The sequence below is a fragment of the Ceratotherium simum genome, chromosome 27, assembly GCF_057802395.1.
Source record: "Ceratotherium simum simum isolate JZ-2026a chromosome 27, ASM5780239v1, whole genome shotgun sequence".
NCBI classification, from domain to species: domain Eukaryota; kingdom Metazoa; phylum Chordata; class Mammalia; order Perissodactyla; family Rhinocerotidae; genus Ceratotherium; species Ceratotherium simum.
The window spans coordinates 12,078,127-12,092,190 of record NC_141926.1 but is presented as its reverse complement, the minus strand read 5'-3'; the positions used below and the strand labels follow the sequence as shown (position 1 = coordinate 12,092,190).

The following is a 14,064-nucleotide window of genomic DNA, read 5'->3' as shown; positions in this document are numbered from 1 at the left end:
TGACAGGTTCCCCCTGGCACAGCTCAGCAGGTGGAAGAAATCACCGGTATAAAACAAGTTGAATAGAGACCTCCAATACAAAGGAAATAAAGTCACTTGAGATATTCTTGCACACAAAATAAATGTTAACATTCTGATGCACATCATTCCTGTAGTTTATCTGCGTGTGTGCGCACAGGTGTGCATTTTAGATGGTCTTGCACTGTTTAATAGCTAATGCGCATTGAACTCTTCGCATATGCAAAGTACTGTTCAATTACATAATTTATACAAATCATCTCACATTTTGTTTGATTGCTTTTATTTTTTTATTTTTATTTTTTTAAAGATCTTATTTATTTATTTTCCCCCCAAAGCCCCAGTAGATAGTTGTATGTCATAGCTGCACATCCTTCTAGTTGCTGTATGTGGGACGCGGCCTCAGCATGGCCAGAGAAGCGGTGTGTCGGTGCACGCCCGAGATCCGAACCCGGGCCGCCAGCAGCGGAGCACGCGCACTTAACCGCTAAGCCACGGGCCGGCCCTGATTGCTTTCTTTTAAATCAGCTTGCTCTCTCTATATATTCTTCCACAACTCAATTTTGTTGTTTTTTTTTTTTTGGTGAGGAAGATTGTCCCTGAGCTAACATCTGTGCCCATCTTCCTCTATTTTGTATGTGGGATGCCACCACAGCATGGCTTGATGAACGTGTGTAGGTCCACGCCTGGGATCTGAACCCATGAACCCTGGGCTGCCGAAGTACAGCACGTGCACTTAACTGTTACACCACAAGGCTGGCCCCCCACAACTCGATTTTTAAGGACTGCATTGTATCCCATTGTCTGAATGTATCCTAATTTACTCTAATTAATTTAAACAATCCTGAATGGTTACATGTTTAAGTTGCTTTAAAATTTTCACCTTGGTGAGAAAGTGCTGTGAAGAATATCATCGTACACAGATCTCTGGGTTAATCTCTGATGACCATGTAAGGCAATGCTTGAAGCATTTCATCATTTCCCCCCATTTCTATGTGCTTAATCAACAGGAAGGTTGGTGAGTTTATTCTGAAGGATTTGGGCAGTATTACAGCAAGAGGGTTCCCCCCAAAGATATTTAGTCCATCAGCTCTCACATGTTTTAGAAGCCTGTGGTTTTCAGGGATTTACAGTATGTGTGATGCCCTGTCTAGTGCAATGTGGGCCTCCCTGCAGTCAGGGGACAAGCTGGGAGTAAGGCAGATGAGTCTCGGGAAGCCTGGAGTATCAGTTAGGTTACCCACTCAGCTGCTGAGACTTAGAGACCCAGCATCCCCTGGCTTCAATGGGAGAGGTTTATTTCTCCCTCACGTTACGGCCCAGAAGTCAGTGGCCGGGCCTAGCAGGGTGGCTCTGCCCTTGAAATCACTTGGCTTTTACCATGGAGTGTGGCTGCTCCATCGCCCACTGTCTCGTCTGCATTTAGCCAGAGGGAAAGGGGACCGACTAAGAGGATTGCAGGCCCGTTCCTTGTGAGGCCAATCCAGGAAGGGCCCACACTTCGCCTCCTGTCCTCTCTCATCTGCTGGAACGTAGTTCCATGGTCAGGTACTGCAAGGGAGGGGGGGTAACATAGTCTCTAGCTGGGTGGCCCTATGCCCAGCTAAGCTAGGTGACTGGATATGGGGGCCGAGCAGCACTCTGGGTGCTCCTGGCTCTTGGGAAAGTACCAAGAGGCCCCAAAGTGGTGTCTCTGTTGGTTGTTACATTAGGTGATTATGTGGCTGGTTTGTCAAGAGGAAGCCAGAGTTTCAACCAAGCATGACAGCCAGGAGGGCAATGCCATGCCAGATGGAGGGCATAGTGGTCCCAGCACTAGGGCGCAGGCAGTGCCCTGGGCCACTCATTGCCCTGCAGTACTTCCTGGCTGCAGTCGTCCTGCCTCTGCCCACCCACGGGTAGCTCTGGGAAGGGAATTAGTCTGCTGTCCAAACACTTGGAATGTGACCAAGGAATGGGGACCTGAGATGGCTGTTGTCTGGAGAACTCTATTGTCTCTAGAAGGCCAACAGGAGGGAAAATGTAGGGAAGAGCTGACCTGGGTTAATGGGTGAATTGGGAACCTCTTAGGGACAAGTGGGAAAGGACACAGGGACTTACCTGAGATTAGCTTAGCCTGTTCGCTCCAGTGGTGGGGAGGGATATACATGGAATGGCCTTGAAAGCCAGAGCATCCTACAATTAGGGGGTGTCCTGTCAGGATTAAGGGCATTTTACTAGGGAGTGGCTTCCCTGGAGGGCTGATGGAGCGAGAGTCACCTAATGATCTGTGAGGGCCCGGAAGCCCTTGACAAAAGATTTTTGACAGGCAACACTAAATGGACCTTGTCGAGTGACTACTTAATGTGTCAGGTGCTGTGTTTAATCAATCAATCCTTGGGGTGAGATGGCCCAGAGAAGTTCCGAGGTCATCGAGCCACTAACCAACACCATTTACTGACACTTTGTATCTGTGAGGCCCTGTACTAAGCTCTTCACATCTTGCATCATCCTCACTGCCACTGTGGAAGTGGGCATTACTGCTCCCATTTACGGGGGAGGAAGCGGAGGCTCGAAGTTGGGATGCCTCACAGGTTGGAAGCAGCAGAGGCTTGCACGTCCACCCTCTGGCTGGCTCCAAGATATGTTCTTAACCACCACGCCTACTGTCCCAGTCCGAGCAGAGCAGCTGAAGTCTATGTCATGAGACACTGCAGATGGCACGTCCTATTTCACTTATGGAACTGTCTCGTGGCACGGAAACTGAAAATTGCTGTGCCTGGCCCGTAACAGATACTCTAAATTTGTGGAATGAATTTTGTAGAGTGGTTCTTACTCTGCATTAGGTCACTCTACAGTCTGGGAGAGGGTTACTATCCAAATGAGGTTAACACATTCACCGTGGCTGGAAAGGTTCTAGTCCTGTCGGGATGTGCTTTATAACATGAAGTGCAGTGGCCACAGGTGCACCAGCTAAGTCCCTGACGAATCTCTTCAGGCAATTTCAGGGTAACTGTAACTATTAACAGAAGCAAAAACATTTATTTCGTTTGGCTCCCAGCCTGTGGAAACACAGATCTGCTCATATGCGTTGCTCCCAGCCTGCTCGTTGGCCAGAAAGGCCTTAGAGAATTCAGCTCTTTGGCTGAACTTCTAACAGTGTACCTTCCTTTGGAATAGCTGCTCCCAGTGGGGGAGAAAATCTGATTTTGTTTTTTTCTATTCTGGGGTGAAACTCCTGGCTGTTCCTTGGTTCAGAGGACATTCATAAGGGTCGTGATAGCTAGTTGAGAAACCTGCTATTCTGCTGCCTTCTCTTGCTAAGTGCTCTGATGTGGACCTCTGCCCCGAGTGGCGTTCAGGGAATGAATACTTGTCAGCAGAGTAACTGCTTTATTTGATTTTATAGATTCTAGAACGGAGACATCTTTTTGGCCAGAATCTCTCTGGAAGCCTTTATAGAAAGCATTACTGCCTTTATACTTAATAGGATAACATGTGGGGCAGGAGAAATCATTTTGGGCTCCTAAGTCAAAATGCACTGACGGAAGTACTGGTTAGAACCAGGTGAGCACAAACCCATCCTGTTTTAGGTACTTTAAGCAGACTCAATACACAGACCAGACCTTAAGGGCACAGCAATGGGGGCTGGTCCTTGCACTGCAGAAGCTGTGAGAAGCACGAAGCAGTAGGGCAGGAAGCAGCTGCCAGTGTCTGACCAGCCTGGGTTCTGGGGGCTCCGAGAACCACTTTCAGTATCTTTGACTGGAGATGGGCACCAACAATTGAAACGCCAAGATGACAACCAGCCTCGTTTGCTGATACTGAACTCCACCCGCAGGCTCAGCCCCTCCCCAAGCTCCGGGCTTAGAGGCCAAGGAAATGAGGTAAGACACCTTAAATACTTAACAGTGCCTGGCATAAAATGAGGCCTCAATAAATGTTAACTATTTTTCCTAATGGACACAAGCTTCCATAAATTCCTGAGAATAATCTATACACACTAAATTCTCCGGCCAAAGGGACTTCTAACCTTTAAACTAGGGGGATACTGAAAGAAAGATATAAAGTTCCCTGTATTTCCATTTTAAAAGACAGAGTAAACAGTATGTTCTGTTCAGGAAGCATTTTATTGTTGCTCCAAGTTTAAGAATTTTCACCAACAGAAAATCAACACTTTCAGAAAACCTCTCGCATAGCCCTGCTCAGCTTCTGAATCTTGGTTTTTGCAGACATATCAACATATTTCTCTCCAATACGGACAATCATTCCACCCATGATTGACGGATCAATCTAGGAAAGATGATAGGTTGGAAATATGAAAACACATTGACATTTCACTAATCAAATGAAAAGATGAAAAAGTGCTTAGAAAAGTCTACATGCTATATAGATATAATTATGTTCCTAGACAAATATTATGTTATAATTATGTCTAGGAAAAGGCAGAAGTCAAAGTGTTAATGGAATCAGTAACCATTTAAATTGAAAATAAATACAAAATTTCTACTATAGGCATATTAGTATATAATCAGATCTATTTTTTCACTTTCTGTAGCCACTTTAAGTGCCAAATAACCTGAGGAAACGTACCATACATAATTAGAAACCTACCTTAACTTCCAATTTCAGTACCTGGCCTTTACTTAGGAAGCTCTTCAGGACTGTTTGTAATTCAGAAAGAGTGGCTTCATCCAAAGGCTAGAAAAGGACAAAACCATCCTTTAAATTTAGATAAAGCAAAACAGAAACTTTCCATAGCAGAAGAAAAGGAAAAAATACCCCTGGCACACACCACCTAGACAGGCCTTGTGAATTCCTGCGTGAAGTATCTGGGGACCATCCTGGAGCTACACTGCAGCAGACTCTCATCAGCGCTGGTGTCCAGGGAGTGTGCGAAGGCCCCGCGTCACAGAACTCCTGGGGAGCTTGCACTGTGCGGGTTCACTTGCTGCTCATAAATGCTACTCCCTCCCCGTCTCTGCTCCTTGGTTCTAGCAGCACAACTTAGCAACGATCAAGGGGAAAAAACCTTGAAGTTGATAATGTCTGAGGACGCAGGCCTCTCCTGTGTGCAGCCCCTGTGGGCACGGCTTGAGCCTATAATTTTTTTGGATGAAAAGTTGCAGTTTGACCTGGTTCTATAATCTCTTAGATCCACGGTCACCAGGAGCTCTGGCACGCCAGGCCACTCTCTGATCCTCACTGAGGGAGCCTGGGCAATGGGCCGGCTCCTGCCATCAGTACAGCTCTCAATCTGCTCCTACAGAGCAAGCACCCTGGACGTCCAGACTGGGTTCTCTCCTCTTAACCCAACTCTTACCCTGGTGAGGTGAGAATGGAAAAGGCTGCTGACGGAGAGGCCTTTTACCTGTCACAAATCCTACCTCCCTGCCCCCTCATCCCTGAGCTCAAAAGCTAGCAAAAAACCCTTACATCTTTGCAAAGATCTGACAATATCTTCTGAAGGTGGTGGTGGAAGTCTATCAGCATTCAATCAAAACCTTCTTTGCTGAGACTCTGAGGTCAGACAGCCTTCCACTTAGATGTGTACTGAGAGCCAGGCACCTGTCTGTGCTAGGCATTTTACACCCACCATCTCCTCTATTCTGGACAACCCTAGGAGGCCAGCAGTTCTTATTCCCATTTTACGTATAAGAGAACTGATGTTCAGAGCGGTTAAGAAACTCCCCGAAGGTCCCTCCAGCAAGTGAGGATTAGCGCCAATATTTCAAATCAGTCTATTTCTAAGGTCTATGTCCTCAGTCACTAATCAAGGTATAATCTGTTTTTATAACAGTGGAAACTGATTCATCCAGGAGTTTCAACATCAAAAGCATTAGTAACAGTGGGTTCTAAAAAAACTTTTACAAAATAAGCACCCTGTAAAACATCGTGTCCTTGTTATCACTGAAGGATGACCTGGACCAGCGCTTGGCCACGGGCTGGCGTGCGCGTCTGGCCGGTGAAGCCTCATCTGAGCTCTGCTGTCTAGGAGAACGGGTGCAGGTGCAGCAGGCTCCAGCGAGCGTCTGAGCTGTGAGCATTCTCAGCCAGGCATGTGCTCTCGGGGCCCCAACTACTGAGCTACAAACATGCACACATACAGTATGTGCTAAAATGTCTCTCTGCAATTGTGCTCTTCTGGAGTTAGAATATCCTTTAAATACTAGCAATACTAACCTAGATGAGGGCAGGCAGTGACTATTCCAAGTAATCTACCATGCTTTACTGATAATTAAGCCCCACAGACTGTTTTCCTATACTGACTGAACTACAGTAGGAAAAAAATACATATTTAAGACAACGACAACAAAATTAATTCTGGGGAGGTAGCGTAGCTGAAGGGACACGGACTTCTGCGAGAGAGGCCTGTGCTCAAACCCCAGCTCCACTTCCTGTGTCATCGGGCAGGCTACCTAATTTCCCGGGCTTCAGTTTCCTCATTGGTAACATTAAGATAATTATACTTCTACTGCACACAAACCTTCTGATATTAAATAAAATAATAAAGTACCCAGCATATGGTAGGTTTCAATAAATGGTGACTATCATTAGAGCCCATTTCAGCAAGTCAACAAGATCGAGGGCCTATTGCCACCCCCTTCCCATTCACCACCACAAAAGATGAGTCTCTAGTTTCAGTAAACTACTTCATATGGTATTTACAAAATAACTCCAACCTGCCATGGACCATAAACCACTATTTCCTAACATATTTTAACCCAGTCTACAGTCCTTATGAATAGTCACTGGTCAGGGAAGCATCAGGAAGATACACGTTGGCCCTTCCACAGTGGAGGTTCACAGAAGCTGGTATAGGAATGAAGCAAACCTCCCAAGTGACAGTCACCTTTCCCAATTTCGTAATTTTAGCCTGTTTTTTTCTTTTTGTTCTGCAAAGTGTGATGCATGGAATGTCAATGCAAATACAGCAGCCACAGCCCTTTACTCACAGATGCAGTGGTAACTGTGCAAGGTACTTCTCCACGGTGGACACTCATTATGGTAGAAAACGCAGAAACGACTCCAGGGGCATTGCTCAAGCGACCATTTTCAGCAAGCAAATCTGGGAAAGTGAAGGTACGTCAGTAACATGAAACTCACTTAAAAATAGGTTATTCATGACATATCATATTTACCTCAAAAGCAAACTTTGATCTGTGGCCTTAAAATACTGTATTCAATGTCCTTTAAGAATGTGAATGGAGAAGATCCAACTTCTTATTTAAAAAGTATATTCAGGGGCTGGCCCGGTGGCATAGTGGTTAAGTTTGCATGCTTTGCTTTGGCAGCCTGGGGCTCGTGGGTTCAGATCCTGGGCACGGACATACACCACTCGTCAGCCATGCAGAGGCAGTGACCCACATACAAAATAGAGGAAGACTGGTACAGATGTTAGCTCAGGGCCAATCTTCCTCACCAAAAAAATAAAATAAATAAAAAAATAAAAAGTATATCCAATGTTTAAAAAAAAAAAGACTGCATTTAAATTAGTAAGCGGGGGAGGTCTTAGATCTGCAACAGATTTCTTGACCACAATTTGCAATCTGATTTTCATCTTTATGTTAGATTCCAATGTTTGGCTACAAATCCCCAAATTAACATCCTGTCCATATTCAAAGATGACGACAGGAACATCGCCTTCTTTGGAACTTATATTCTGAGTTGACCATGGAATTTGAAAAGCAATCCAAAGGTACCAAAAGATGCAAATGTCTTCCAGGGCAGAGGGACCGCCACAGGCCACAAACCATTTTCTTGGTATGAATCTCACTGGTCTCCTCCATGGGTTGAAACTACTGACTATGCAATTAGACATTCTTACATCTTAATATCCCTTACACAGTGCTCCTCAAACTTGAATGTGCAAACAATTCACCTGGGGAGCTAGTTAAGATGCAGACTCTGACTCAGCAGGCTGGAGCGAGTCCTGAGATCCTTCATTGTCAAAAGCATCATGGCATCATGATGCTGATGATCCTGGTCTACGGACCACATTTCCAGCAGCAAAATTTTCAGAGACTTCAGTGAAAAAGATCTAATACTTACTGATCAGGTTGGACGTGAGGGGGGAAAACTTCTCTTTTGCTGTCATTTCATTTAGGCTTTTCACTTTAACGGAACGTTTTACATACGGATTCATAATAGAAGCAGCCATTTTGGGTTCCTTCAAGATTTGCTAAAAGTACCAAAAAATAATTCCTTAAACTCTTTAGAGCACAAATGATTCTAACTGCCACACACATACTTTCTTAAGAATCATGTATTTCACAAATTAAATGAACATTCTCAACGTACAAATGAAGAAAAGTTTACAATCAAACAATTTTCTCGGCCTTTAAGAATACACCACACCATGATTTTACACAGGATACAAAAATGTTTCTTAAAAGATTTAAAAACACTCTACAAAGTTTCTTAAATTTATTTTTGCTTTTCAAGAGACATTATTGAAAATCTAAGCAGCCAAAATATTCAGTTCACTGCACATTTTAATGTATTTAATATGGGTAGTACTCTAGTTTTTCACATTCTAAGAGGACACTGGTGATGTCAACACTCAAGTGCAAACTTAAAAAACATTTTAATGCTCTGACTGCAGAGGAGGTCTCCTTGCCACGCCCTTGGAGGGGGCCTCTCCGTCTCAGGCTGATCCTGAGTCTTTCCTGCCTCCTACAAGGCTCCAGAGAACCAACCCAGCCCTGTGAGAGACCTCTGGTGTTTCCAGAGCAGCCTCAACCCGCCTGGGAGGGAGAGTGGCCAAAAAGTGGGAGTGCAACTGCCACGACAGAGACCACTTCGTCAAGTCATAAACGTCTGGATTCAGTGACCAAGTGCAGCTTCCAGCACCTGGCTCCCCTAGTATCAAGGCTGAGTTCCGACGAGCCATCAGCTGCTTCTGTTTGGGCATCTTTCTTTCTTTTCTTTTCTTTTTTTTTTTTTGTGAGGAGGATCAGCCCTGAGCTAACATCTGTGCTAATCCTCTTCTTTTTGCTGAGGAAGATCGGCTCTGAGCTAACATCTATTGCCAATCCTCCTCCTTTTTCTTCCCCCGCCCCCAAAGCCCCAGTAGATAGGTGTATGTCATAGTTGCACATCCTTCTAGTTGCTGTACGTGGGACGCAGCCTCAGCATGGCCGGAGAAGCGGTGCATCGGTGCGCGCCCGGGATCCGATCCCGGGCTGCCAGTAGCAGAGCGCGCACACTTAACTGCTAAGCCACGGGGCTGGCCCTGGGCATCTTTCAATTATATACTTCTATTAGCCTTTCTATCACTCTGTTAGCACCTTCTCCCAGGCTCCTGGCCAGAATTCTGTCTGATCCAGGCTACCTGTCATACAGTGCCGTCTAATGCTAAAACTTCAACTTGACGGGCCCCATAGAAACAACATTTTTCCAGAAAAATGCAGGCTTATACAAATTGAAAGCATTCTGGAGTCTGGGTTATCTAGTGTTCCATGTTTCTTATCTGTTTCTGCTGCATCCTCCAATGGACTGTTAGTGCCACACTAACAGGAGCATCACACTTGCCTCTCAGAGCCAAAAAATAGCTAATTTTCATTTATAAAGAGTCTTAAGGTAATTGCCTCTCTTCTATGTCTCCACATCTTGACTTCCAGGTTTTAGTTAAACCCCATTCTAATGTCCACAACTCAGGTCCTGCTCTCCATTGTGAATGCCACTGTTCAGGTTTAAAATGGGCATAAATGACAAATAGTGGGCAATAATTATCACCCCCAGAAATGCCTGTGTGAGATCCTGTCTGCTCCTGCTATCCCCCCACACCACCAAGTGTCTCCAACAATAAGGCTGCTGGCTCTGTGAGGATCCTAAGGGTTGACCACACCAACTAAGACCGCAGGCATTATCTGCAGACCTAACTGGATAATGGAAGGAATACAGAGCTAAAATTATTGTCTGTTAGGACAAAAGTTCCAATAAAAGCTCAAAATGAAAAAGAACAAAACATGTTAAGTATTATTCTATGCAACTAGCCTGCGAGGTTTTTTTCTTTCCTCAGTAGCCTCACAGTCTGTCAGTTCTCCAGCATCATCATGGAGCTCATACACCTTTCCAATGCTGCCCAGCACGCCCTGCTCAGTCATTTTCCCCTCACATCTTGGAATAAAATACTAATTAAAACTGAGGAAAGAAAAGGAAAATAAATTCCCAGTAAAACAAAATCATAATATATTCTAAAGACTATTTTGGAAGTACCTGGAATACAAGCATACATTTTCAAAGGTGACTTTTAATTCTCTTTTGGAATGGCAATTTTTCTTAACTTACCATCTTGTATTTTGATTTTCTATTTCTGTTTCTTCTCTTAGCCCGAAATCTTGGTTCCTAATATTAATATCTTTATGTGTATCTGTTTGCATCTATTATACAACAGGTTCAGAACAATACCACCCAGTATTACTACTATCAATATGATTATAGAAAATAGGTTTTTCTTTTTCTTTTTTTGCAGTTCTTTTTCTCTTAGGATATACCTCATTAGGGATGCAGAGTCAAATAACAAAAGGGAAAAATATACAATGGGAACTTAGTAAGTAATGAATAGGAAAGCTACTTACTGCTACTCGCAACAGTTCCTTTTCTACTTGTTCCAGTTTATTCTGTTTGGATGCAGCAGAATAAAGCGCAGTGGCATAGCGACCTTCGATACCGTATATCTGAACAGGTGGCTTTAATACAAAGGGTGGGGTAGGGAAGCAAGGGAAAAGGAAGATCAGTTACGACAATATTATGCTGTCAATTGCAGAATTAAATATTTGTAATTTTAAAAATACATCTTTTTATAGCACAAAACAGTTTAAACATATCATCCAAGAGCTATCCTGAATGGCAATTTTCAAACAAATTAGGGATGTTTCCTTGGCCAGATCACCCAATCTTTGAGCTTCCAATTCCTCATCTTAAAACAAGGGGCTTAGGAAACATGTGTCTAAAGTCCCTTTCAGCTCTAACTATCTGTAATTTAACTATGTTAATTTTGAGATGAGCTTATGCTTCCTTTCAACTCAATAACTACTCAGTTCCAAGTATGGGAGGTTTTTAACACTGAGAGAAGGCAGTTTTGAACATGTTAGAGCCAGGAAATCAAGCCTTTATGAAACACATACAAGTATACTTTTGTACATTTCACAGTAATACTATAAATTTCCCTTACAGAGCCTCCCCATCAATGTTCAGTTTAATGGAGCCCTTTAGCAATTTACTAAGTGCCTGATGTTGGAATTATTTTTCACAATAACCTGTAGGCTTTTTTCCTACACACTACCATCAGTGTATGACTATACATGCTTAGTGGTGCTGTGGGCTTGTAGTGGAAAAGATTAGGCTTTGAATGAGAAAGATTTAGTTCCGATGCTAAGACCAAGCTGAGTTACCCTGGGCAAGTTTTCCCAGAGTCTCAGTTTCCTCTTTTGCAGAATGGGAAGACCAGCTACTTCCCATTACTGTTATGAGGTTTTAAGAAATTCTCATATTTATTTACTTATTTTTGTGAGGAAATGAGCCTTGAGCTAACATCTGTTGCCAATCCTGCTCTTTCTGCTGAGGAAGATCAGCCCAGGGCTAACATCAGTGCCCATCTTCCTCTACTTTATATGGGACGCCGCCACAGTTGGCTTGACTAGCTGTGCACAGGTCTGCACCCGGGATCCGAACTGGTGAACCCCGGGCCTCCGAAGCGGAGAGTGTGAACTTAACCACTACACCACTGGGCCAGCCCCAGAAATTCTCATATTTAAAAATTATGCATGGGCCTGTTATATAGCAGGCATTCCACATTATTCCCTTCCATTCCCCTGCGCACACATCACATTTCAGGAATGGCAAATCGTGCAGGAAGATTTAGGGAGTAACCATACAAAAGTCCATGCCTAATTGTATTGCTGTTTGACTCACACACTTTTATCTGCTTTACAATTACCAAAGAATAAGTCAACATACCCTCACAAGCTTGGCAAATGGCCTGACCACAGACGTACTGAAGCATCGCACCTTTAAAACAATAAAGGAAAGTAGATAAAACAAGATTACTGGAAGGATTTCTGCATTTAAACCAGTAATAAAAAACATTAACTATGACTTTTAAATGATTAGTTTCTTTGCATCATTGCATAGATTGCATGACAGCGAGCTGTTCTTTATTACCCATGAGTAAATTTCCCTACTAAGAATCAGCCCAACTTGCTGAGGAAATTGCCTTCCCGCTAACTTCCTAGTCAGCCAGGAACAGGCTAGCACACCAGTATGAGAGAGAAAACACTAATTTCGATGAAATACGTATTTCAAAAACATTTTAACAAGATTTTTGGAATGTATATTACCACCTTTTAACAGGATTTTAATAAAAAGTGGGAGGATTCCAGTCATGACCTGCAAGAGATGTACCTTCTTAGAATCCAAATGCTCTCTGAAAATAAAGACCAGTCCTTTGAGCATCGCAGCAGACTCTGATGTGAGAACAGGCCCTAATTCTGAGAGGTGGTATCTTGTCTACCAAGAAACAGAGTTGGAATCGCTAGTTTTAAAAGCACCTGCAAGAGTGTACAGGTCACCTTCAAATAACTAGCTCTGGAGTGTACTACACCAAAACTGGTTTTGAGGATTAAAAGACTTTTTAACACTATGGAAAACTTACGTAACCTGTAAGGGGTCATGCTATGTACAGCCCTGTGTTGACAGGCACCATAAAAAGCACGAATTTTCTTCCCAGCTCCATCTTCTATGAGACTCGGAGTTCCAATCTCGGCTCTACCCCTTACTGGCTGAGCAGCCAAGGACGACTCATTTAAGCTTTTCTGTCTATTTTCTTTATAAGAATGTGAAATACGGCTTTACAAAAATATTCCTTAGCATCACTAGTGACCCCTGCCAGGTGTGACCACAACGACAAAGGAAGATGATCTAGGGGTGGGCCACGTTCTCTTCTCGCAGTCCAGGGAAGCCGGCCGCCCTCTCCTGTGCCCCTCAAGCCAGCTGCTTCCCGAGGCTGTGCTGGGAGGACGCCACGGTCCACGGTCCACGGTCCAAGGTCAGGCACGCGCAGCCCCGCGCCCACGGCCCCGCGGGCGTCCCGGGGGTAAAGCGGGGCCGCCGGAGCCTCCTCGCGTTGCTCCCACTCGCTGAGCCCCACGACCTTAAACGGCGGCCACGCTTCCTCGACTGTGCCCTCGCACCGTGGCACTAGGGGTCTGGTACCGGTCACCCCAGGAGGGATCCTCCCGCTGGCTTTCAGGACCTCCGTTCTCTCACCTGCCGGGACAGCCCGGACACTGCCGTGGAGGCCATCTTCTCCTGGGCGGCTGTAGGTCAAACCCGAGCTGGAGAGAGAGACGGGAGGGCGCATGCGTACGTCAGCGTAGCCGCTCGGCCCCCCTGGGAAGTGTAGGCGTAGGTTGTCAGGCCGCATGCGCAGTGACCTCCCTCAGGCTGGGAGTTGTAGTCCTTGGAAGCGAGTGGTAAAAGCTGGTCGCGCAGGGCTGGGAAGGGCGTAGTGGGCTCGCACAGCACCTGAAAAGGAAATCCTTGAGTTACTGACTAAGCGGCCCTCACTATAGAGTGAATTTATTGTCCGTAGCTTTAAAATTTACATTTAGATAAATATGATGGCATTTGTTCCATTTCACATTCATCTCTAGCATCATTAGCATCTTTATGCCTTCTTCCTCCCACGCCAAAGGGTGTATCAAACGCAGTTCCTCGTGTTGTATTAAAAACTAACCTTAAACTCCAGGAGTGGACTCTACGTGCCCAGTACCTGAGCGGCGACTGCCCCTCCATCCTTCCACCCTCACTCTGCCCCATCTTGCCTGAGTACAGCACTAACCGGTTGGGTTGTGGGCGTGTGAGGTTCTGAAGCCTAAATTCTTGACGCTGGATAGGGCAGGGTGATTATCTGAGAATCGGATCTAAAATAGGAGAACTGGGGTTTGGGCAAGTGTGACAAACTGAGAACCCAAAGCTAGCCTTGGCCAGTTTCTCTGCATTCATAAAAACAACCTATTTCAATCTATTTTCCCCTAAATGGAGCTTACTCTAGTTTTCTCT

General features: G+C 44.7%; 1 protein-coding gene across 2 annotated transcripts; it reads right to left on the bottom strand.

Annotated features, from left to right (window-relative positions):
- Positions 1-4,108: 4,108 nt before the first annotated feature.
- On the bottom strand, positions 4,109-13,364 carry ATP5PO (ATP synthase peripheral stalk subunit OSCP). 2 transcript variants are annotated; one of them, XM_004429575.3, is made up of 7 exons: positions 13,270-13,364; positions 11,962-12,012; positions 10,581-10,691; positions 8,050-8,179; positions 6,954-7,066; positions 4,612-4,698; positions 4,109-4,290 (listed from the first exon to the last, which is right to left on the bottom strand). In XM_004429575.3, the coding sequence occupies exons 1-7, from the start codon at positions 13,303-13,305 to the stop codon at positions 4,177-4,179; spliced, it is 642 nt and encodes a 213-aa protein (XP_004429632.1). In that variant the 5' UTR covers positions 13,306-13,364; the 3' UTR covers positions 4,109-4,176. The 2 variants fall into 2 exon arrangements, with proteins under 2 accessions (XP_004429632.1, XP_087274252.1); XM_087418126.1 differs by lacking the exon at positions 13,270-13,364 and adding an exon at positions 12,406-12,531.
- Between the last annotated feature and the right edge of the window lie 700 nt (positions 13,365-14,064).